A 26,330-nucleotide genomic window follows, 5' to 3' on the forward strand; every position below is an offset into this window, starting at 1 on the left:
TATTGGGCTATAATAAAGACTAGACTTGGAAAAAATCAAATGTTTGTCAGTGATACACGACATTCAATTTGATAAGTGTGTTTTTGATCAAGAAAGAATAAAAAACAAACAAAAAAAACAAGAATGAAAGAATACCTGTCAAAACTTGTGAACTCAATGCCAAATTACATAAAAAGGTACAACAAAAGGACATAATGCATAACAAAATTTTTTAAGATGTAAAAAGTTGTAGGGCTTGTTTTATGTTGATTAATTTGAATATTTTACTTTGTCTTGGGTAATTACACACTGTATTTCTCCCCACTCTACCTCAAAGGGAGTCTTTGAGATGTGTTTGTATAAAGATGGTCATGAGAATTTTTTATATTTCTTTGAAGAGATTGTAGATACCTTTGAAAAGAGCAGTTTTAGTTGAGAGAACAAGTAGCTGTGGGGCTGCTAGGTGGCACAGTGGTTAAAGCACCAGTCCTGGATTCAGGAGGACCTGAGTTCAAATCCAGCCCCAGACACTTGACACTTACTAGCTGTGTGATCCTGGGCAAGTCACTTAACCCTCATTTCGAGGGGAAAATGAAGGGAACACTCACTAAATCCTAAAAAGCAAAGGGATGAATGAGACTGAGTAGCTGAAACCCTGGGAACCTCAAATGATGGTAGTGCCATTCACAAAAACAGGAGTGTGGAAGATGGGTGGATTTTGGGGGGAAAGGTAACGTAAACACGACCTACCCATGACTTTTCTACTCCCTCTTTATTGAAAAATGAAAAGTATAATAGCTTAATCGTCATACATTAGCGTAGAGCACAGATTTACCGCCTACAATAAGGGGGCTGGGACAGAGTGTAACAGTTTTGCCTTGGATGCTGTGTAAGGTGCCTTGGTCAACTTAGGTAATAACCTCTCTGAAGGGCCCAAACGTGACCACACTGGACACCACAGGTGGGATTTAAGGTTGGGGAAAGGGGAGAGAAATGTTGAAAGGGGCGGACCAATTGTGTAGGAGAGTTGGCAATGAGGGCATCCTTGGGAATCATTCCACAGCTCCCCATTTTGGAGATTACAGCAATAAAATAGAACATCATTCATTATACAACTTTGGGTTGCTTTCCAGGGACTGCTGGACTCTGAATGGAAGCAAAACTAGCTTTTGGACTCTTTTGAGATGCATAAGATGAATGTTTAAGACCTGGATTCCGAACGGGATGGGGTTTGGGGGAGAAAGGAGGAGGGAGAACTCTACCTCTTCAGGGATAGTTCGAGTACAAGCACAAATAACATGTGAAAAGAAACTAGTATGTATTCCTTTAGTGAGTACTGTAGCTGTTTATTACAATACAAAATTTTACTAGATACTTTGTGGTGCTTGTGACTTATGAACTGCTTGGGCACTTTTTCTTTGAAGGCTGAATGAAGGGGGTAGGGGAGGTGGTTCTGTGGAGGTCTATTTGAAGCATGTTTTGCACATTCTGCACGTGTTCACTGAAGCAGAATTTCCAGACTGCCTAATACTAAGAGCTCAGGAACAACACCCTCAACACCAGATACTAACTGTACCTCGTTTGCAATCCCTTAGGCTGCATTTTCTTCCTGGTTTTGGTGGCCACGTTGGGCTAGCTTGTTAGGCTGGAAGGAGGACAAGAAAATGGGAGGGGGGGGTAATAACAGAAATTTCCCACACTTCCCTGTTTTTATCCGAGTGCACAGCAGAGTATGGCCACAGTTTTTGTCAGCACACCAAGGGTCATGGGGAAGATACAGCGTGTCCCCAAAATCTATTAAAGCTCAAAACTGCACTAATATCCCAAAACTATGGAAATGATCAACAACCCTAAGCTTGTTTTCCCTCTTTTAAATTACTAACAAGATTGTTTGGCAGAAAGGACTGGAATGGGTGAGAATATATTTTATGTTGCATACCTTTGTCTACGGCTATCAGCTAGCCTTCTAGCATCGTCCTCCATATGGTTGGAAATAATTCCAACATCTTCCCCACCCCCTTTACTTCACTAAAGAATGACGGGATGGTGCCGAAACCTTCACAGAAGAGCCTGAGTGACAACCTCCCCCACCTCTCCTCTTCCCATTCACTAAAGAATGAAGCGGGAAGACTTGCTTCTTCCTGTGGCTCTATTCCCCAGTGAGAAGAGAAGGGGACGAAGCTTTTCTGCAGCGGAAAGCTCTCCACCCTCACGCAAGCAGCTGCAAGGCGCGCATGCAAGACAGTCTCCACTCCACTGCCACCTCTCGCAGGCGACGCAGGGAAACCTTCTTCCCTCCCAACGGGCACACGCACCTACCGATCCTCTCCGTCCCCCTCCCCCCCCAACCCCAGCCACCGTTGCAGGAGCGCCCCCCCAGGCAACTGCACCCTTCCCCCTTCTCCACCGCGCCCCCCCCCCTTTCTCCCCATCCCTTTCCATCCCATCTCCTCCTTATTCTCCCTCGTTCCCGTTCGCCGTGACGTTTCATCGGCTGGCGCATGCGCCACGTACCCCTCCCACTCCCCTTTACTCTCCCGCCGCCACCGCCTCCAGGAGGGGGGGAGGAGGGAGAAAAAGGGGGGAGGGGGCGGGGCCTGTGGTTCTGGAAGCCGCGGCCGCTATTGCCGCTGCAGCGGCCCGGGAGAGAGAGGGCGAGGGAGCGAGAGGAGAGAGAGAGAGAAAGAGAGAGAGGAGAGAGGGAGGCTGGGGGTGGGGGAAGAAAGGAGTACGAGTAGGCGGTGAGGGGTGTGTGTGTGTGTGTCTGTATGTGGGGGAGTCATCCGCGAGGAGCCGCGGAGGAGCTCGGAGGAGGGGACGTGCGGCGGCGGCTCCTCGCCGGGATCGGGAACTGAAGAAGGGAGAGTGGATCGGCAGCCGCCGCCTCCCCCATCCACACCCCACCCCGGGTCGGCCCCCTCCCCTCGCCCACGGCGCGCGCTCGCTCGCTCACACACACACCGGGCGCGGCGACGCGAGGAGGAGGAGGAAGAGGAGAACGAGGGGGGGGGAGCGGCGTCTTTGCCCCCGCCTCCTACAGTGACTGCCGCCCCCCCCCCTCCGCCCGCCGCGAGAGTCCTTCATGGTCCTTCCCCGGCCCCCCCCGCTAGCACGAGGAGCCGCCGCCGCCGCCGCCGGGCGGTGGAGAGAGCGGGGCGGGCGGGCGGGCTGGGAGGCGCCGCCGCCCGCGGACGCTGCAGGGGAAGGTGCGGCTGGGCAGAGGCGGGCGAGAAGAGGGGCTGCCGCGGCGGTCGGTCCGGGGAGACCGGAAGGAGGCGGCGGCCCCGCGGCCCGGGCTCTGCCGCTGCCGCCGCTCGCGGTGCCGAAGGATTCTTTCTGGTGATCCCCGGGCCGGGAGACCAGGAGGAGGGAGGAGGAGCAGTCTTGCTGCAATTTCACCAAGAATCCTCCTTTGCCGTCGTCGCCGCAGGTTCTGGATTGAATATCTTGCCGGACCGAACATTTCTGGCTGGAGAGGGCGAAGAAGGGAGCCCCACAGAGGGTGGTGTTTAAAAACAAACAACAACAAAAAAAGCAAAAAACATTGTTTTTGGTGGTGTGACTCTTTTTTTTTATTTTGGACACCCCCCCACCCCCCCCTTCCACCCTCTCTGTTTGATTTCCCCTCTGGACCATGGCCGACGACGACGTGCTGTTTGAGGATGTGTATGAGCTGTGCGAGGTGATCGGCAAGTAAGTCCTCCCCTACCTTGGGGAGGGGGGTGAGGGGGAGCGTGCATGTGAAAAAATGCATTTCAAGGATCTCCAGGTCCGCCCTGCTTTCTCCACTCGCGTTCGCTCCCCGCCTGCCGCCTCCTTTGGTAATTCCCGTACTGGAGTATTTATAGACCTGTACCTGAACCCTCGAGGTTGGGCTTTGCATCCCCTCCCACCTTCCTCCCTCCCTCCCTTATTTTGTGGTGGCTTGGGGGAGGGTGAAGGGGATGGGATGATCCGATTATTTCCTGTCTCTCGCCACTTCCACTCCCCCCACCTCTTGTGTGATTTAGGGCCGAAGCGAAATGTGCTGTTTACATTATATCTGACGGTTGCACATGGCCGTGGCTGAAACTGACTTGATAGTTGCTCTCCGTGAGCAGTTTTGGTTACTGGTACCACCTAACCTACCACAGGCCACGATAAGAGGCTTGCATTTTAGTGGATTGTTGAATGGGTTGTGGGAGTGTGGGGAAAGGGGGGGGCGAACTTTTGCCGTTTCTTGGTTTATGGGGTGTGTATCGACTGGACTTGATATATGCCTTTGTGTTCACCCCATGACCATATTGGAGGTGCTCGTTTAAGTCAGGTTTCCTTCAGTTTCTGCAGATCCCACAGCCTGCCTAGATTAAGGTTAAAAGGAGAGTGGATTCAGATTTTTAATAGCTTCTTATGCAACAATTATTCAAAGAATTGATTATTGCTTATGTCTAACTGGAGTTGGGATAGGGTTTTGTGTGTGTGTGTATGTGTGGTTTTTTTTTTTAGCGTGGGAAAGATAGATGTCTGCTTTGAGTCACTAGTTTGGTATAGTATGACAGTGACCTGCAAAGTTCTTACCTTTTTTATTTAGGTTGTGTAATTACACAAGAAAAAGCAAGGGAATCAGATTAATGACAGTGCTGATTGAGTATTAAATATTTTTCTATCCTTTAAATTAGTTTTTAATAGTTCCCCATATGTAATAGTTTAAATGCACAGGTCTTTTTAGTGAGTTTGTGAATGAAATGCTATAGATTTGAGGTTGATTTTATTTTAGTTCTGCATATAATTTGCACAAACATTGAGAAGTTTGGATGGCAAGATGTGAAGCTGTTCTCTCAAATGAATTTGACATGGGTTATTATTAGCTCATTGCTTTTGGGGGAGAATGCTTTTATTGTCTTTTAAGATCCACTGAGATCTGTGTTAGAGAAACTACCTTTAACTGAAAGGCAGTTTACAGGGGAAGAGCACTGACTCTAAATTCATTGGATCTGCATTAAAATCCTGCCTGTGATGCTTACTATCTGTGTGACCTTGGGTAAGTCACTTAAATTCCATGGATCTCAGTTTCTTCACCTGTAAAATGAGAGAATTGGACCCTAGAGGTCCTCTGAGTAGATCTATGATCCTATGATACCAAGTCTAAGAGTAGTAAAAAGAATATTGGGGGGGGGGGGAAGACACTTGTTTTATTCCTAATCTATAAATTTCTTGTGTGGCACATACTAGTGGCATTTACCTCCCCACTCTGCCCCTGTAGTTCCCTATGTCTCCTTTATAAAGTTGAGTATTTGAAGTTATTTTGGTTTAAGTTGTAGATTTGCAGTTGTGTATTTTCTGTTTCACTAATTCTTGTATAAAAACCAGAAATGCTGCAGATGTTGAGTTTAGCTTTAGGAGGGAGATTCAGGTATTGTTATTATATTGTAGCCCCACATGGTAAAATTGTGAGTACAGTTTACACATTTTATTCAGGGCTGATTGATTAATATGCCTACATGTTCTTGTTTAACCAACTAGTTGTATATCCTAATATTCCCCTACTGCGGAGGTGCTGTAATTATTTGGAAGTTTAGGTGTTTCAGAAAATGGGATGTTATTGGAATCATAGTATGAAAATATTTTAGGTATATGCAAAAAAATCAAGAAAATAAAGACATGGTGGTGATTTTTCTATACCAGACATGTTTTTTACATAAAAGAATATTATCATCACTAGAAAGAATGATTATAAACCAGTTATGCTAACTTAGCTGTTTTCCTCCCTTCTTTTAGTTAGACTGAGTTACAATGAAAAGAGGGCTAAATCTGTCTTCAAGTTCTGCTTGCTACAAATGTGACCTTGGATGTCACTTCCTACTCTTCGCCTCAGTTTCCTCATCTGGAGGATGAGGCTTGGGCTGTAAGATCTTTTTCAGCTTTGGCAATTTGTGTTCATTGATGATACTGATCAAAGTTAGGGTCTATTTAAAATAGATGGTGAAGAGTTTTTTGGCATAGTCAGTATTTAGATTACTTGATATTATTTCTGCTTCTCCCCTTACTATCCCTCTCCCCAAGCCCAAAGAAAGCTGGAGAACAGTTCAACAAACCAGTCAGTTAATTTTAGAGTTGCTTGAAAGGAAAATCTAGTTTTGAAGTGATACATCTATTGAATCTATCTTAATTCCTCTGAAGAGTCAAATCTCATTGAAGTCCATTGAAGACAAAAACCTCATCTGGGCTTTGAATTGGAAGAGTGCCATTTATTTTCTTTGATTCCTTTAGTGAATTCTCCAGTGGTTTCAAGACAGCATTATGAGGAAAGAATGTAATGATGGTGATTCTTGACCTTTGGAAAGTTTGAGAGAGTTATAAGTAAATCTTTGCAGCATTTATTGAAACTGGCTTAGGAATGGTCTTTAGACACTTGACATCACATAATGTTTTTCCTGGGATGTGTTGAACTATGGATAAAAAGCCTTGAAGACACTCGAAGAGAGGGGGCTGAAGGCATGCCAGCATTGTTATCCAGGTTCAGTGATAGTCTATTACTTTTGTTTCTATCAAACTGATTTTATAAGGTATTCTGTGAGTACTGACATTTGAGTGGCTTTAATTTACTACTGAAAGTACTTTGAAAGAAATAGTTTCTTCCTCAAGTCAACAGGGAAAAAAACTTGTTTATTCACTTCTTTAACAAATATTTATTGAATCTTTTTTTGAGTAAGACCACACTGTTAGTACAGTAAGAAAGTTAATGTATTTTGATATACTTTGAGCATGTTATAGGAGAGTTTGAGTGTTTCCTATTGAGAATATCCTCTTATAGTTTCTAGGAATGTTAGCTTGCAAGTTCGTTTTGAGTAACTTTTGAATGGGGATAGACTCGAAAAATTTCCTAGGACAAATTTATTTTTAGCTATATACTTATTCTGAGTAATTAACCTGAAGGAAATACATGTATAAGTAAGGACATTTTGAAAATGCTTCAGTATTTTCCTATGGGCTACTTATATTTGAAACATTTCTCCAAACTTTAAGAGCCTAATATTATGTTTTGTTAGTTAATATCTTTGAAGAGACAAGAATTAAATTATAATGTTGGGTCTTTACCATTTGCAGACTTCCTGGTTAAGAAAATATAGCAGTTGCTGGTAAGGTAAGGAGTTAAATTGAAGATATTAGAAAACTTTTGCATTTTATTTTATTTTATTGTATTTTCTGCAGATTTAATATAAAATAATAGATGGGTACTATCATTTATATATTCCATAAAGAAATTTGAGGTGATTGTTAGAATGAAGACATAAACTCCCTCATATATAGCTGTTTTAAGAAAAGGGGAATATACACATAATTTTTTACCCTTATTGATGGTATACCTACCATCACATTTTGTGAAAATAACAAGTTATTAAATATAAAGTCTTATTTTACCTCTCATCAGCCTCACAGAAATGACAGCATTCAGAACAAGAGCAAAGTTAACAATAAAGTTACAACAACAAAAATATTATTGTTCAGGTACATGATAATAGTTTAAAAGGCTTAATATGAGTGATACTTTATATTTGGGGAAGTTGCTGTCTGAAAGCAGAAAATGTTTTTTGATTTTAAGTACTGAATTGAAAAAAACAAGACTTGTATTTTATCTTCTAAGTTGTTTTCAATCTTTTCTGGATGATGATAACCAGGCACCAGGCTAAGCTCTAGGGATGTGAAGAAAGGCAAAAACTGTTCCTGTCCTCAGGGAGCTCATATTCTAATGGGGAAAGACCATGTTTAAACCACTGTACACTTATGAGGCATTTATGGGGTAAATTAGAGGCAATTTCTGAGATTCGGAGGGGAAGGATCGAGGGAGGAAGAAGGCCTCTTATGAAAGGTGGTATTTGAAAAGAGTCTTGAAGGAAGCCAGGAGACAGAGACGAAAAAGGGCAGAGTGTTTCAGCCATTGGGGTACAGTAGCCAGTGAGAAAACAGAGGCTGGAGATGGAGTGTCATGTTCTGATAACTGCAACCTATCTGTCCCTTGCCATATAGTCCATGTGTGAGGTGATGAGGGCCTGCACCAGGGTAGTGCCTGTGTCAGAGAAGAGAAGGGGAGATAAGAGATAGAAATGATAGGACTTGACAACTGATTGTTTGGGGGTAACTGAGAATGAAGAGTCAAAGATGAGTTGACAGATGGGATGATTAGGAAGATGTTAGTGCTTTCAACAGTTAGAGGACATTTAGGAGTCAGGGAGAAGGTAGTGAGTTCTGATTTAGACATAATGAATTAAGATGTTTATAAGATAGCCAATTGGATGGCTTTAGGTAGTTGGAGATAATGAACTTGGAGGTTGGGAAAGAGGCATTTAATGGGTAGAACACTGGACTTAGACTAAAGACGACTTGAGTTGGAACTCTACTTCAGAAACTAGCCTTGTGACTGTGGGAAAGTCACTTAACCTCTTTAAGTCTCAGTTTCCTCTTATGTAAAATGGAAATAATAATAGCACTTGCTTTATAAGGCTGTTGTGAGGATCAGGAGAGAGAACCGGTAAAAACACTTTGCAAACCTTAAAAGGCAATATATTATTAGGAAGGCATTATTATTTCTCGTTCTGTCTGGCATTTCTTTTCTCGGGCCTTTAATATTCACATTGATCTTTCCAACTAATGCTAACATGAAGGCTAATGTTCTTAACATAGAGCAGGGATTGCTTTTATAACATTTACTAATGATGATGGTTGTCTATTGGCATGACTTGATTTAATATGAACTATTTCATTAGTTTAATGTAGATTGTTTGCAATGCAGTCTCTTAGAGGGTGAAGTTAAGTTACTTTATGCACTTGAAATTGCATACTTGAAATTCTAGTAATATACTGTAGCAGGGGATTTATATAAAATCACCATTTATTCAAAAATTAAATACTACATTTAATATTAAAATTAACAAAAAGATTAGATACTATATTAAATATTATATCAATGAGTCTCAAACATTTTTGTCTTAGGAACACTTAATACTTTGTTTTTTGGCGGGGCAATGGGGGTTAAGTGACTTGCCCAGGGTCACACAGCTAGTAAGTGTCAAGTGTCTGAGGCCGGATTTGAACTCAGGTACTCCTGAATTCAGGGCCGGTGCTTTATCCACTGCGCCACCTAGCTGCCCCCAGGAACACTTGATACTCTTAAAAATTTTGAGGACACCCCAGAGAGCTTTTGTTTAGGTGGGTTATATCTATCAATATTTACTATATTAGAATTAAAATGCCATAGCATTATTATGAAAATTGTTTTGACCTTGGGAACCTCCTGAAATGGGGGTTCCTTGGATCACACTTTGTGAATTGCTGTATTAGGTCATTCATACTGAGAAAAATCCAGCTTTAATAATTCATCTTAAATACTTTAGGTTTCTCATCATATTGCCTGAAAGAGGTTTCTAATAACATGCCACTGGGAATGTTAGGATATTTTGACATCTTTCCTAGATATGGTACTGCTAGTTTTTTATATTGGGAAAATGGACACCTTTCCTAACTGAGTTAAATGTGTGGTGGTTTTAAATGAATTTTTAAAGAAATTAATTGAGGTTCTTCAGGAGAAACTTTTGTTCTCAATCCATTTCACAGTGACAGGTTAGCGAAGATACCACTGGCCTTAGTGAAACTTGCTCATGGGCACAGAATATGTCTAAAGATGAAATGTTCTGTGGAGGTCAAAGAACTCTCCAGAGAGAAAAGCTATGTGGTAAAGAGTCAGAAAGAGGGAGGGGTGTGTGTGTGTGTGTGTGTGTGTGTGTGTGTGTGTGTGTGTGAGAGAGAGAGAGAGAGAGAGAGAGAGAGAGAGAGAGAGAGAGAGAGAGAGAGAGAGAGAGAGAGAGATATGCTGGGTCTTGAGTTGGGTAGCTGTAGGGAATACCTGAAGTTAATTTCTGCATATAAATGACCTTTGGGAATTTTTTTCCCATTGTCCTTTTTCTAATCTGCCATAAGCCTTCTATTCCCTGGAGCTGCATATGTTGGCTGCCTTGTCCTCTCCTAGGTCTCTGTTCCTGACATGTTTAATTCCAATAATTGTGACCTTTAACTAGTGTTAACTCACAAGTTTCTATTCTCCAACCTCCTTAGTAGTTTTCTTCCCCATCCAACCTCTTATATTTTCTATTGTTTTACCTATTGGGCTATATGTGACCTTTTATTCATTTAGGTGAATTTTGTTATATTTTTTCTAGTTCTATAAAATAATCCTTGGTTGTGTGATTAAGTAAATAAGTAAATTCAGTATTGTCATTTTTATTATATTGACAATCATGAATAATTACTATTTCTTACATTTCTTATTTTTAATTTGCCCTCTGTTGGGCAACAAATAATTCATGATTCCTTGAAATATAGTATTCATACTTTTTTGTTGTTCTGCTTCTTAGAAAAGTTAGATGTGTCTTAAATTATCTCTCCTCAAGCTCTTTTACAGTTAATTTGTTTTTGATAGTAGATACTTTACATTTTTCTTTTAGTTTTTTAATCCTTTGATTTGTTTTTATGTTTTTTGTCTCATGGAGTCATTGATTTTTTTTTGGTGCATTCTAATTTCATAGAGTCCATTACTTGGCACTCTTTTCCTTTGAGCTATTAGTCTTCCTTCCAGGTCTTTCCTTCAGAGCTTTTATTTTACTTACAATTTCCTTTTTTTTTTTTTTTAATCTCTTGCTTCATTTGTTCTAGGTATTTGTATAGTTCCTGTGGCCAAGCTATTTTTTTCTAAGATGTTATGCTTGTAGTTTTTTTACTTCAGAGTTTATCTCTTGAGTATCTCTGACTTCATATTATTTCTTAAGGAAAAAATAATTTTTCAATTAACAAGCATGTATTTTCTCACCTTCTAGCGTTTTCCTCCCCTCATTAGAAAAAAAAGAAAGAAAGGAAAAGAAAAACCCAACCCTTATAACAATACATGTAGTCAGGCAAAACAAATTTCCATATTGGCCATGTCCAGAAATGCATATCTTCTTTTGCATCTTGAATCCATTGCTTCTCTGTCAAGATGTAGGTTGTATTCTTCATTAGTCCTTTGAATTCTTAAGTATTTTGAAGTTGTCTTTTCAGTGTTGTTATTATATTGTTTCCTTGGTTCTACTTACTTCACCTGTATCAGTTCATACCAGTCTTCCCAGGTTTCTCTGAAAACTTCTTCATTTCTTATGGCACAGTAATATTCTATCATATTCATATGCCATAATTTTGTTGTTGTTCAGTTGTTTTTCAGTCTTGTCTTACTCTTTGTGATCTCATTTGGGGTTTTCTTGGCAAAGATGCTGGAGTGGCTTACCATCTTCACTAGCTCATTTTACAGATAAGGAAACTGAGGCTTGTGACTTGTGACTTGTCCAGGGTCACAGAGCTAGTTAGTGTTTGAGGCCAAATTTGAACTCAGGAAGATTAATCTTCCTGACTCTGGGTCCAGCGCTTTATCCACTGTACCACCTATCTGCCCATAATTTTAATAATTCCCTAATTGTTGGGATCCAGTCTTTGCTGCTACAAAAAGAGCACCGCTAAATATTTCTTTATGTATTTTTTTTTCTCTTTCATCTCTTTGGAGTATAGGTCTACTAGTGGTGTCACTGGGTTGAAGGGATGCACATTTTAGTAATTTTTGGGACATTACTTTGCTTTCCAAAAAAGCTGGACTAATCCATAGCTTAACCAATAGTGCATAAACGTGCCTGTTTTCCCATAGACCTTACAACATTTGTCATTTTCCTTTTTTGTTCATTTCGTCAACCTAATGGGGGTGAGCTGGAACCTCAGAGTTGCTTTAATTTTAATTTCTTTAATTATTAGTGATTTGGAACATTTAAAAAAGTGGCTTTTGATAGCTTGGATTTCTTTCCTTGAAAAATTGCCTATTTATATCTTTTGACCATTTATGATTTAGGGGATGGATCTCGTTTGTATATAACTCATGCTATTTCTTTTCTTTTTTTTTTTTAACTCATGCTATTTCTTGATCATATTCAGCATCTTTTTATGTTTACTTATGTCTCCAGCCTCAAGTTCATTTGCATTTCACCCAAGAGAAATTTTAGTTACTGAAATGGAGAAAAGACCTCATCAAACATCATTCATCCAGCATTTATTGAGTGTCTGCTATATGTCAGACATTGTATTAGGTGCTGGAAATTCACAGCCAGTAGTGGAAATCTTTCTCTTAGGAAGTTTATGTTCTAATGGAGGAGACAATATACATGTATTGCATATGAATATATGCAAAACAGATATTAAGTAACTTTGAATAGGGAGAAAGGAAGGAAGGAACTAGAATCTGGGGAAACCAGGAAAGGCCTCATGCAAAATTGGGCTGAATCTTGAAGGAAACCAGGGATTGCAAAAGACAGAGGTAAGGAGAGAGTGTATTTCAGGCCTGGGAGAAGGGCAGTGCCAAGGCAGGGAAGCAGGAGGTGGAGTGTGTTGTGAGAACTTGTCTTTACCAAGCAGCGCCTGGAAGGGAGTCATGTGGATCATCCTGGCCCAGGATGGGGCCAGGTTGTGAAGAGCTTTACATGACAAAAAGGGTGGTTGTGGGGCAGCTAGATGGCACAGTGGTTAAAGCACTGGACCTGGATTCAGGAGTACCTGAGTTCAAATCCGGCCTCAGACACTTGACACTTACTAGCTGTGTGACTGTGGGCAAGTCACTTAACCCCCATTGCCTAAAAAAAAAAAAAGGGTGGTTGTGTGTGTGTGTTGTAAAAATATGTATTTATACACATATGCGCATGTTTTTGCCATGTAAAACTCTTCATATATATATACATACACACATATATGTTTGAACCTAGAGTTAATAGGGAGAATTTGAATTAATTGAATAAGGGATGACATGGTTGGATGTTTAGAAAAATCACTTTTGCTGTTGGATGGTAGATGGATTAGAGTGGGCAAGAAACTTGAGTCAAGGATGCCATTAGAAGGTTATTTCAGCAGTCCAGGTGAAAGATATAGGGAGAGCCTGAACTAGAGTGTTGGCTATGTGAGTAGAGCAAAAGGAAGTGATATTGCGGAGGCAGAAATGACAAGGTTTGCTAACTGATTGAATATGGGAGAGGGAAAGTAAAGGAGTAAAAGATAATGCCAAAGTTATTATGACTGGGAAGGATGGTGTTGCCCTTGACAGAAATAAGGATATTCAGGAAAGGAGTAAGTTTGAAGATAAGGAAGAGAATGAATTCTATTTTGTACATGTCGAGCTTGAGGTGCCTATGGAATATTGAATTCAGAATGTTCAATAGCTAGTTGGTGATACAGGATTGGAGCTCTGGAGACAGCTGAGAGATAGATAGATAGATAGATCTGTGAATGGTTTACATAGAAATGATAAAACCCTTGGCAGCCAATAAGGTCATCAAGTGGTGGTATAATAATAAAAATTGCTAACTTTTATCTAATAGTGCTTTAAAATTTGCAAAGCACTTTACAAATATCCTATTTTATTCTCATAACAACTCTGGGAGGTAGGTTCTATTCTTATTTTATAGATGAGGAACCAGGCTAAGAGAGGTTATGTGATTTGTCCAGGATCACAGTAAGTGTCTGAAACTAGATTTGATTCCAGTTTTGGAGTTGTCTTCCTGACTCTATTCATTGCATCATTTGGCTGCCTAGTGCAGAGAGAAAAAATGAGGGGGCCCAGGACAGAACCCTGGGATTCCTTGACAGAGAGCAGGACAGATCATCCGGAAGTTGGAATTCAGATTGTGGAGAGGAGTGGAAGTGGAGGCAATAAATATGGACAACATATTCTTTTTAAAAAGATTGTTAGCTTTAATCTGCCAAGATCTGCTTTTTCTTTCCCCTTCCATTGAGAACATGAGAGTAACATAACTCATTACAAACATATATAGTCAATTGGAACAAATGTCTACTTTGGCCATATCCTTCCCAAAATTTGCTTCATTCTTCATTCCAAGTCCTTCACCTTTCTATCAGGAGGTGGGTAATATTGTCTTCTGGAATTCTTGTTGTTCATTATATTTGATAAGAGGTCAGCTCAGTAGTATTCTTTCACATTTATATACCATAAAAAATTGTTAAGCCATTTCCAATTTATGGGTATTCTTAGAGTTTATTTTGTTTAGGACTAATCCCTCTCTTAATCTGCCCTTCCTTTAATTCACCTTCCCCTCTTTTCTTTTTTCTTTTTCTTTTTCTTTTTTTTTTGGTGAGGCAATTGGGGCTAAGTGACTTGCCCAGAGTCACACAGCTAGTAAGTATGTCAAGTGTCTGAGGCTGGATTTGAACTCAGGTCCTCCTGCCTCCAGGGTCAGTGCTCTATCTACTGTGCCCCCTAGCTTCCCCGTTCCCCTCTTTTCTTGTTTTCCTCCCATTTCCCTGTTGAGTGAAATTTATTTCTGTACCTTACTATATATGTGTATATTCTTCCTTGTTTTGACCAGTTCAGATGAGAATGAAGTTCAGGTGTTAGCTGCTTCCCCTCCCCCTCCTCCTGGTTTGTTTAGATAGCTACTTAGGCACTGTGATTATGTGGGATGATTTTCCTTAACCTTCCTTTCCCTTAGACCCTATCATATTCATTTTTCCCTATATTTCCATTCTTTTCTTAAGATTATCAAGAATTACAGAACCACTCCCAGGCCTTGTCTAACTGGATTTCCTCTGAATTCTGATGATGACAGGATTCAGAGGAGACACATATATCATCTCCTCATATTTGAATGTAAGCAGTTTATTCCTTTTTAATCCTTTATCCATTGTTTCTTCATGTTTACTTTTTTATGTTTCTCTTTATGCTTGTGCTTGAACTTCAAAGTTTGTCTCCAGCTTTGGTCTTTTCCTTAGGAGTGCTTTGAAGCCCTCTGTTTCATTAAAGGTCCATTTTTTCCTCTGTAATATTATACTCAGTTTTGTCTTCTGGGTTATTGTATTCCAGGTTTTCTGCTGCATTATAATAGTGGCTTCTAAATCATGTCTGATTCTTACTGTGGCTCCTTGATACTTGAATTTTTTCTTTCTGAATACTTAACAGTATTTTTTCTTTGACCTAAAATCTCTGGATTTTGTTCCTGGGAATTTTCATTTTGGAGTTTCTTTCAGGAGTTGACCAGTGGATTTTTTTCCATGTCCATGTGACCCTCTGGTTCTAAGAGATTGAGGCAGTCAGTTTTCTTTTAAAATTTCTTGAAAAATTATGTCTTGGATCTTTTTTTTTTTTTTTTTTTGGACGTGGCATTCAGACAATCCAATGGTTCTTAAATGTCTTCTTGATTTGGTTTTGGAGTCAGTTTTTGATATGAGAATCTCGATATTTTCTTTCATTTTTTTCCAGCCTTTTGATTGTTTTAATATTTCTTGTTGCTTCATAAAGTTATTGGCTTCTTTTTGGTCCTTTCTAATTTTCAGGAAGTTTGTTGCTTTGGGCAAGGTTTTATGTCTCTGCCTTTTTCCCTTTCCCATTCTTTCTTTCATAGCTCTCACTTCTTTTCCAATTTTTTTCCTTAAATGCTCTCATTCTATTTATAAAAACATTTTTAGTTTTTTTTTAAAAAATGCTCTTGCTTCATGCACATCTTCTAGGAATTCTAGTACAGTTTGCACCAAAGTTGTGTTCTTCTCTGAGGTTTTACTTTTAGCTGTTTTGGAGTCATTCTCTTCTGTATTTGTATCTTGAGCACCTCTGACACCGTAATTCTCACTGAAAGCTCATTATAGTGTGAATCTTTTTTTGTTTGTTCATTCTTCCAGCTGTCTTCCTGACTTTACACTTGATGTTTTGGCTAGGTTCTACCAAGCTGTTGGAGAGAAAGGCTAGGACTGGTCTTCTTGCTGTTTTCTTGGGGGTATTGAGTGTTATGTTATTCTAGGATCTCATCAACATGCTAGGGACTTGCAAACTTTCAGTTTCCCTAAAGTGGTCTGTTCAAGGCAAAGTCTGGTTACTGCCTCTCTGCAAGTTCCTAAGATGGGTTTGGGTCTGTTTAAGAGTAGACTGTTTTTTAATTCTGTCTGTTAATCAGCTAGAAAGCTCTTTTGGTTCAAAGTGGCAGAATTGCAGGTTCCCCTTTGGTCTGAAATTCCTGCCATGGTGATTCCTCTGCAGGTTGGCTAGATGCTGGAAATGAGACCCTGCATTTAGCCATTCTGCAGGGGAATCATCATGGCAGGAGCACCTTTTCCAGGTCATAGGTTGTGTACTGAGAAAAGAGGAGGTTCTGAAACCTGCAGTAGTAATGCTCTCAGTACACAACCTATGACCTGGAAAAGGCACTGCTGAGCAGTTTGCAGTTCTTTTTATCACTCCATCCTGGATCTGCTACCCAAGATTGGGCAATGTGAGAAAAATAATGGGGTTTTGGGGGACCCAGAGGGCCCCCCACTCTAGGGAGCCTTGCCTGACCTCTTTTAAGGCTAGCCTAGAGTCTGCAAAGTTGGAGCTCAGATTCTGAATAGAGACAATAGAGATTAGAACCACAGCTAAAAGCTTTGCCTTCAGAGGATCTCTCTTTCTCTGACCCTGAGCAGCAGGGCACTGCTCATTTTGATATGGACTACCCTCAAGTCATGCCAATCAATGGACTTGAATGTTACTGGTCAATTAGTTTGGGCCAAGGTGCAGTGACCCGCCTCTACCTGAGAGAGTGACCTGCCTCTACCTGGGGGGGGGGGGTGTCGCTCTCTCGCCCTCGCTTTTGCCCTTGCTCTCTTGGCCTCAGATGCTGGAGGGGGCAGCCACACATTGCCCCTTGGGTCTCCTCTCTATTCTAGGTAATGTAGGGCTTCTGAACTATCAGAGCCATGTACTCTCTTTTTACTTAATATTTAACATGATTTAATAAATGCTTAATGCCAAAGACTGGTGCTATAGCCTCCAGTTTATAAGTAGCAATATATTAGAAACTCTAGCTAAGTTCCCTAAAACCTAGAACAGAGACAGGAACCCCCATATATTTTCAAACGACATAGTAATGAGTGACAAAGCAGTTGTTTGGCACTTGTACCTGTTGCCCCCAGTATGGGTCAGGGATCTTCTTTTGTGCTAGTGCACAGACTCTTCTGGGATGCTGCTAGTGTGCCTTGTCGTCCTTTCTTTACCCTGTCCATTTTCCTATGTTGACCTAGGCTGGACAAAGGCTTCACTGTGACTTTTTCTGGATTTCTCCATCAAAATTTGGTCTGGTGCATTTTATACATCTGTTTGAAGGATCCATGAATGGGAGCTCACCTGCATTGTTTCTTTCCACTCCACCATCTTGGTTCCAGCAACTTCTTTTTCAAGACCTTTGGTTGAGAAGGGGAAGGGACATATGCGACTACTTAACAGAAATCATAGGGTCTGTGGAGGTTTTTTTAAGTAGGTCATGCTTGTGGACAGCAGGGAAGGAACCAATGAATAAGGAGAAATTTAAGATTACAGAAAGAGGAGATGATAATAGGAGTCTCTTGGAGAAGTTAGGAGGGATGGGGAAAAGGGCACATGTAAGTGGGTTGGTTTTTGGCAAGAAGGTTCACCTACCTCTTCATCAGAGTAGAGGAGTAGAAAGTTGGGATGATGTGTAGGACTTACTCAGTGAGGGCAGATCTTATGGCAAATGTGCTTGTTTTTCTCTATAAAATATAAAGTAAGGTCCATAAATATGTATTAATGTAATACAAAAAATAAAAGGGGAAAAATCCCCCAAAACAAAAAGTATGTGGTAGGGAGCAAAATGTTAAGGAGATTGGAAAGGTAGGAGCCCAATAGATTATAAAGTGCTTTGAACATTAAACGGAGGATTTTGTATTTGATCCTGGAGGTGACAGGGAGCTGCTCGAGTTCAGTGAGTAGGGGAGTGACATGGTTGGACCTGTGCTTTTAGTAAAATCATTTTAATGGTTTAATGGAGGATGGTCTGGAGTGGAGAGAGACTTGGGGCAGGAGACCCATCAACAGGCTGTTTGAATAGTATCAGTTTGAAGTGATGAGAGTCTTAACTAGAGTGGTGGCAGTGTTAGAGGAGAGAAGGGGGTTTATTTGAGAGATACTGCCGAGGATAAATCAATAGGCCTTAGCAACAGATTAGATATGGTATGTGAAAGATAGTGAGGATAACTCCTAGATTGGGAAGCTGAGGGGCTGGGAGGATGGTGTTCTTTACAGGATCGTGGTAAAAACTGTTAAGGAAAGAATGAGTTTACAACCATAAAGACAGGGTTATAGTAAGTGGAGATATAGTTCTGATTTTATTATTTAAAATAATTTGCTTTTATTTTGGGTATTATTGAATTCGGGGGAATGTTTGACATTCAAGTACAAATGTGTAGTAGGTAAGTGGCAATGGAGGACTCGTCTTATGCTCACATTGTACTCTAATGCATCTTTGGTGTTGGAACAAATTCGTGTTTTCTAAACAAGCCTTATAGCAGAATTGACTGGTATTTCAGGTGTCTTGTAAGTTTTCACTAGCTGGTTATGATTAGGAAGAATGAAGTGCAATGAAGTTTCTAGATGCCATGCTACTCTGAATTAGTTGATTTGGTTGAATATGTGAATGACCATATTGAAATGTAAAGTGGCTACCCAAGATGGTTTTCCAACATATTGCATCTTTTCCCATGATGATCCCCGACAATAAGTATAATTTATGCTTTAATGCCCATAAGTTCTGCTGAACTGGTACTAAACTTTTTGTTTCCAAGCAAATACTTTTTGCTTTTAATTAACTGGAGAGTAACTGTTGATACTATTCTTAGGTCTAATTTCCTTTCTGAGTTTTACTAAGTTATTTGTTCAGAATAAGGTGGTGCAGTTTCTTCAAATCAGTCTCTGGTTCTTTGAATTAACTTCTTTTACCTGTAACATTCACAAAGGAGTCTTTTCACTGAAGATTTTCTATAACTGTTATTTTATATAAATTAAATAAATTTTTGCAGACACATTCAAATTGCCAGTTTGATATAAGTGAAGATGTAATTTTCTCATATTATATGCCCTGCATATATATTATAACTTGAAAAGATTAATCAGTGATTGAGAACTCCTCATATACATAGTGCATAAGTAATATAATTTTTTTGTCCTGAGAATCAGGGAAGAGTGTTCTAAAACATTTCTTTTAGTGTTTACAATGACCATACTATTATTTCTATTTTCTTATATTTAACTTGTGAAATATTAAGAATGGTTTACTTTTCTGTTCTTTTTGCCACACCTGGGATTAAACATAGAGATACAGAATTAGAGACTAATATCATGTCTCTTCAAATTTAGAAAAATATCTGCTGCTTCCTGGAGGCCATCTGTGGATTCTTTTAACTGGTGCTTTCTTTATCTTCTCTATTCAGAAGCTTGGGGGAGTTTTCTTGTATCATCTCTTACATTATGGTGCCAGGTTTCTCTTGACATATTATACTCACTTGGGAGGCTTATGATCCTTATAATTATCTCTATATACAATATCTTGCCTTTGAAACCAGTGTGTTTTGCTTGTTAAGAGATCATGTATTCTTTTAATGTTCCTGCTTTTTGCATCTCTTTCAGAGTGTCCTTTACTTCAATATATTTGTATTTCCAATCGGTTGTTCTCTCTTAACTTCTTTGGAGAGACTTGCTACTGTGGATTCAAGTTTTTTTATTCCATTAATTATTTCTTCTGTAATACTGTTATTATAAGGCAATAAATTCTGCCATTCGCTTCATTCTAACTTATCTCAAGATTCTTATTTCTCTCTTGAAACATTCTGTAACATCCTGCTGGACTTCTTCTGTACTCTTGTGGAAATCCATAGGTCTTTAAAAAAATATTATTGGTTAAGTTTCCTCTGTCATGAAATATTTAGAGAGGTTTTTAATCTCTTGGATAATTTGGTAGTCATCTTCCGTTATCTAATAGGGGAAATAATAAACTGATAATACAAACAAGCTAAGTACAGGATAAATAGGATAAAATTAACAAAGGGAAGGCACTAGAATCAAATAGAATTTAAATTGAATTCTTATGTAGAATTCTAAATATAGTTAGGAGGGGTTGGGAAAACCTCTTTTTTCATTTTATTAAATTTTATCCTCTTGAGATCTTTGTTGATTTTTAGCCTTTTTTTCTCCTTATATTTCCCTGTTGGTCACTTGTCTTTTTCTTTTTCCTCTTCCTCTCCTCCCCTTCCCTCTTTTCCCTTCCTTCCCCTCTTCTCCTCTCTCCTCTCCTCTCTTTTTGAGTTAGTGGGGAATGGAGTAAAGTTTAATCCTTCACTTTGTTGGTCATTTCCACCTCTTTTTTCCCAATATACCTTGCCTATCTGGCATCAGAAGTTAAATGTAGCAACTGTAGATGGTATGGGCTTGAAGTAGAAGTTATTAGCATGATATTTTCTTAATATATTTAGGTGTTTTTCAAAAGATTTGTGGGTCTTAAATTTTGGTAAATAGAATGTTTTGAATGTGTTAGAAGAACTTGATTTTGAAAAAAAACCAAAACTCTTGTAGTTTAAATCCCTTTGCAATGTTACTAATTATTGCCAAAAGTATTCTAATTTTTTTCTTCTGTAAAATGGTGATTATTTTTGCCTTACCTCTCACAGGATACTTATAAAACTAGAATGAGATTGTGTCTCTGAGAATGTTTTAAAAAATATGTAGTTATACAAAGTAGTGCATTAATATATTCAGTTTGATTTTCTTAAAGTGGGGCATACCCATATCTAATAATGATGGAGGCATATGTTATTAGAAATGTGCTGGGATGACTTATTAATCTCTCTTCTATTTCCTCTTCACACCTCTTTTTCTCTCATATTGATTCCATGTAAATGAAGAATTCCCAGGGAGAATTCTTGTTTTGTTTGGAAACCGTCTCAGGAAAATTAAGATTTGTCCAGTAATAAGTCCATATATAGAACTATTGGCACCTATGTGTGACCAAGAAGTATTAAGTGAATTTTTGTTTGCAATGACCCTTGGCATATTTGTTTTTTCTTCTGTGGCCTGTCTTAAAGCAATAGCTGATTTCCATTTCCTCATATATGGATATAAGCCTGGTCTATTCTGTGAGCAGCTTCTATATTCTACTTTATATCTATATCTATATTTTATATGTAGGTATCCTACATGAACCTTTAGTGCTACCTTGTGTCTTTATTCATATTCTGTTATTTTGAACAACCTAAAGGTTATATGTCTCTTCCCTCTTTCTTCTGCCTATTCCCCACTTTTTAAAGGAATATAAACAGTTTAACTTTTTTTGAGTTCCTTATGATTTCTCTTTTATGTTTACCTTTTTTTTATGCTTCTCTTGAGTGTTGTGTTTGAATGTCAAATTTTCTTTTCAGCTCTGTGTTTTTTTCCCCCCAATCAGGAATGCTCGAAAGTCTTCTATTTCATTAAATATCCATCTCCCTTTCTGATGCTTCCCTCTCCCCTCATAGGATTATACTCAGTTTTTCTGGGTAGGTTATTCTTGGTTGTGATCCTAACTTCTTTGCCTTCTGGAATATCATAATCTAACCCCTTGACTTCTTTAATGTGGAAATTGCTAAATCTTGTGTAATCCTGACTGTGTCTCCAAGATATTTTAATTGTTTCTTTCTGGATGCTTGCAATATTTTCTCTTTGATGATATGGAAGCTCTGGAATTTAAATATAATATTTCTGGAAGTTCTACATTTGGGGTCTCTTTTAGGAGGTAAATAGTTGATTCTTTCAGTTTCTATTTTACCCTCCAGATTTAAGATATCTGGGCAGTTTTCCTTGATAATTTCTTGAAATATGATGCCTAGACTTTTATTTATCATGGCTTTCAGGTAGTCCAGTAATTCTTATATTTCCTCTACTTGATCTGTTTTCCAGGTCAGTAATGTTTTCCCAATAAAATATTTTGCATTTTCTTCTATTTTTCATTCTTTTGACTTTAATTTATTGTTTCTTGATATCTCATGGAGTCATTAGCTTCGACTTGCCTAATTCTTATTTTTAAGGATTTCTTTTCCTCAGTAAGCTTTAGTTGTACTTTTCCCATTAGGCCAATTCTACTTTTCAAGGAGTTCTTTTCTTCAGAGAATTTTGGTGCCTCTTTTACCATTAGGTCAATTTTGTCTTTTAAGGTATTTTTTTTTCAGTATTTTTTTATGTCTCTTATACCAAGTCATGAACTCTTTTTTCAAATAACTCTTCCAGGAATTCTTGTTGAGCTTCTGTTCAATTAGCATTGTTTGTTAAGAATTTCCTTATGGCTGTTTTCATATTGTTGTCTTCTTTTGAGTTTGTATCTTGGTTGGTCTTCCCTGACCCCATAGTAACTTCAAATTTTGTTTGTTTTCTTTGCTCATTTTCCAAGCCGATTTCTTGACTTTGAACTTTATGTTAAAGTTGGTTTCACATCATCGGGTAGGTGGGGAGGTACTGTCCCAAACTTCAGGTTTTAAATTTTTTTTGTTTGTTTTTGTGCTACTATTTTTAGAACTAGTTCTGGGAGTGTGCAAGTTTTCAGTGCTTTCAAGGTGAAGTGACCATGGGGAGGTATGGTCACTTTCTTTTGGTCTGTACTCTGGTTTTTACAAAGGAAGGGTCCCTACTTCCCTGCAGCTGAAAGTACTAGTGCTTCTCTTGGCTCTGGAACTGTGACGAGGACCCCCAATTTCCTGTAGCCATAAGTTCTAGTGCTCCTCTCTGCCTTGTAACTGTGACCAGGGCCCCTGCTCCCTTGTGACCAACCACTGACACTCCTCTCCATGCTGAGAAGTCTCTGGGCTGAGAACTCTTGAAGATGGTGCTGCCAGTGTCTGAGCTGCCAGTCAGGTCACTGCTGGTGCTGCCTCCACATAAACTCTAGGCAAGCCCTCACTCCAGTGTCACAGACTTCTGTTGATCTCCTAAGTTGTCTTAGGCTAGAAAAATGTCTCACCTCAGTCTTTGTTGGTTTTGCTGTTCCAAAATTTGATTTGAGACATTTTAAAGTTGTTTGGAGGGGAATGTTGGGAGAGTCCAGCTGGATTGCTGCCTTTGTTCTGCCATCTTCTCCTTAGCAGTTTGTTCTAAGTTCCTTCTGGTGGGATCAGTTTTTCACATTTCCACATTATTTGTCCCCTTGTACACATTAGAAGTCATTAGTGGTTTTCAAGATTGGCAGTTTTGTGTAGACTTTGTCATGTCTCAGATATTGGCTCTTATTTTGCCCTCCTGACAAATGGGACTTCTGCTCTGTTCAGTTAAATCCCTTTCTTTGTTTTTTCCTTCCATTTTTCATAGAAAATGATAACCTTCTGGACGTCAGAATCCTCCTGGAGCAGGTTCCTTCATCTCTCAGACCTTTAGCTCCCTTTTATCCTGTCTATCCCTTTTGAATAAGACAGCCACCTTTCTATCAGTCTAGGGATTGCTGCATATATTGTGCAACAGGCCTAATATAGAGTTAGTAAGAAGGCATGTAACTCAGGATTGGGAGTCCTTGGAGACTAACCAGTTACCATCGCAACAAGTGATGCAGACCTTGGTGATACTTCTTGCCTCTACACTATAAGAAGTCTGGGCAACCAAGGGAAGTGAACTGTCTTGGGGTAGAGCAATGTGTCCTGTATGCTGCTGTGCATATTTTGTGTCAGTGAAACTTATAGCATCCCTTACAGTGCTAGAGACTGAAGGTGGGGTGGCTGTATTGAATGGGGCTGTCCCTCCCACGGTGGAGAGGAGGGAAGGGAATGAGCCTTTATATAGTGTCTACTATGTGCCAGGCACCATGCTAAACACTTTACGAATAGGATCTCATCGGATCCTCCCAGAAAATCTGGGAGGTAGGTGCTATTATCATTCCGATTTTACAGTTGACAGTATTGAAACAAAGTTAAAGTGTCAGGATCACAGGGTCACACAGTTAGTGTCAGAGGCCAGATTTGAAGTCAAGTCTTCCTGACGCTAAGCCCAGTGCTCTAACCACTGGGCCACCAGCTGCCTCTGTTACTCAAAGACCCAGAAGTAGGACATCGAATGTTGTCCTAGCAAGGAGGCCAGTTAGACTGGAGCCAAGTCTATGTGAGGGGGTGTCATTCACATTTAGTCAGGAAAGATAGGATGGTACCAGATTTTGAGGGGCTTTAAATGTCAGAGACAAATGAGTCTTATTTTAACTTAAAGGCAGTGGGGGAGTTACTGGAGCTTTTTTAATCAAAGTGGTGACATGATCAGACTTGTACTTTAAGGATATCAATTTGGCAACTGTTTGGAGTATGTATTGGAGAAACAGGATGTAGAGAGAGCAGTAGCAAACTATTGCTCTAGTTTTGGTCAAATGCTGCAGAGAATTTAAGAAGGGTGAGGCCTTAGAAAAGGTCATTAGATTTAAAAGTAAGGAGATTATTGGATAGAGAAGTTTCAGTTGAGTGTACACTAGAAGCAAAATTGTAATGGATTAGGAAATGAGTGGGGAGTGAGAAAGTGGAGCCAATGAATATTGATTAATAAAGCTGTTTTAGGACTGCCTATGCAAGGGAGTAGAAATGTAGGATGATAGTCTTAAAGGAAATCGTGTTTTTGTTTTGATGGAAAATCTAAGCATGTTTTAAAATAGTCATTCAAGGAGCTTTTGGATCAGGAAAGGTTGAAATTAGGGAGAGAGGATGGAGAGATGGTTGAAGTGGCAAACGCTAGGCGAGTTGTGAAAGGATGAGGATCTGGTGATAAGCAAGGAAAAAGAACCACTCCAGAGATTAGCAAAAGAGGTGAGAATAAGGGGCGAAATCTGAGGTGATTTGAAATGGGGAATTGAGAAAGAGGAGGAAGCTTTTAATGGATGGATGATGTCTTTTTTTTTCCCCAATTAAGTATAAGGTAAAGTTCTGCTGAGGAGGGGAAGGGATTGAAATAGGTGGTTTGAGAAGACAAGGCAGGTAAGTGGCACAGTAGATAAAGCACTGGCCCAGGATTCAGGAGGACCTGAGTTAGATCTGGCCTCAGACACTTGACACGTACTAGCTGTGTGACCCTGGGCAAATCACTTAACCCTTATTCCCCACACCCACCCCCCAAAAAAGAGAAGACAAGGTTGAAATAGTGGAGCCAGTAATAAAGGACAGATCATGAAAGAATAAAAACTGCATACAGTAGTGAGGACTCCCAGTTGATATTGGATAATATAAATTTGTAGCGGACCCAGTTGAAACAGTTATGTGACATACTCCAGCTATATTCACCTGTAGAGTATGGAGAAAGGTGATGGTGGGAGTAATTTAAGCTTGGGGTTTGGAGAGGGGCAAACTTGATAGGCTACTGGAGCCATAGTATGTGTGAAGTTGAAGTAATTTTGAGGGGAGGAAAGTAAGGCCAGAGTAGGACTAATGGGCTAAGAAAACATGGAAAGTGGAGTGGGGCTAATTTTTAAAGGAGAATACAACACATACAAGTCCTAGTTCTTGTGGATTGCCCCAGGTTGCTAGCTTCATAGTTTGGGAGATACTGTGGTGAATGGGTAATCGGGTAAGGTGAAAGCTCACCAGTCAGCCCAGGGTTGGTGGTAGGGTGGGTTCTGGTGGAAGGAACATGAGGAGGAAGTCAGAGTAAAAGTAGCATGGCTTAGTGATGTCCAGAAATACCTTTAATGTCATTTTCATTGGTATAGCCATATCTGCCTTGTGGAAATTTATTTTGATTTGGGGACCCTACCTTTGGGCTGAGATTAGAGCCTTAGGCCCTCAGGGTCTTTTCTATGTGGGAGGTGCTGGTGACCCTCCCCCTTAGCTTCAGCTGAGCCCAAAAGCCCCGTGGGCCAGGTCAGTAGCTCCCTCCACCCTGAGTGGAGCTGAGAGATCCTGGGCTCGTCCAGGCCGGGCTCTGGCGTAGCCTGTGCGGAGGCATGTGATGCTCAGACATCCCCCCAGCCCCAGCCACAGCTCTGGCTGGCAGATTAGCTTGGTCTGTGGGGGTGCAGGAAGCCCCGAGATTTGAGTGGAGATAAGAAAGATTATATATATATATATATATACCTGGGAGTTAGACAGCAAGGCAAGGGGGGGGGGCAAGAGGACTGGGGGCTGGCAGATGAGAAGGAATGGGAACAGAGAAAAGAGAGGCCAAAGGACAAGACTGATGGAGCAGACAGACAGACAGACAGACAGACAGACAGAACAGGAGGCAGTGGAGAGCACAGAAGCGGTCAGCACAGGGTACAGGTTGGAGAAAGCGAAGATTAAGAGGAAAGTTTGGAGAGCAGTGAAAGTGTAACATACCCTAAAGGCAAGAGGCAGCAAAGGCCCTTATTGTATTAAAAAAGTTCCAGGCCCAGCAGGTGGAAAGAGAGAAATGCAGTCAGGTTGTACATTTTATTTCCCTGTATTCTTAATTTTAAATAGTATCTCATAAATAAACTCTGCTTTGATTATTTAGTTAAGAGGCTTCTTAATCCTTTGCTTATCAA

At 40.0% G+C, this 26,330-nt stretch overlaps 1 protein-coding gene across 1 annotated transcript in view; it reads left to right on the forward strand.

Moving 5' to 3' along the window:
* The first annotated feature begins 3,481 nt into the window (after nt 1-3,481).
* Nucleotides 3,482-26,330, forward strand: part of CASK (calcium/calmodulin dependent serine protein kinase) — a 440,529-nt gene continuing 417,680 nt past the window's right edge. Inside the window, 1 exon segment of the mRNA XM_043998513.1 lies at nt 3,482-3,672. Coding sequence (XP_043854448.1) covers nt 3,614-3,672 — 59 coding nt within the window. The 5' untranslated portion in view covers nt 3,482-3,613.

The sequence above is a fragment of the Dromiciops gliroides genome, chromosome 3 (assembly GCF_019393635.1).
Source record: "Dromiciops gliroides isolate mDroGli1 chromosome 3, mDroGli1.pri, whole genome shotgun sequence".
In the NCBI taxonomy this organism is placed as follows: Eukaryota; Metazoa; Chordata; class Mammalia; order Microbiotheria; family Microbiotheriidae; genus Dromiciops; species Dromiciops gliroides.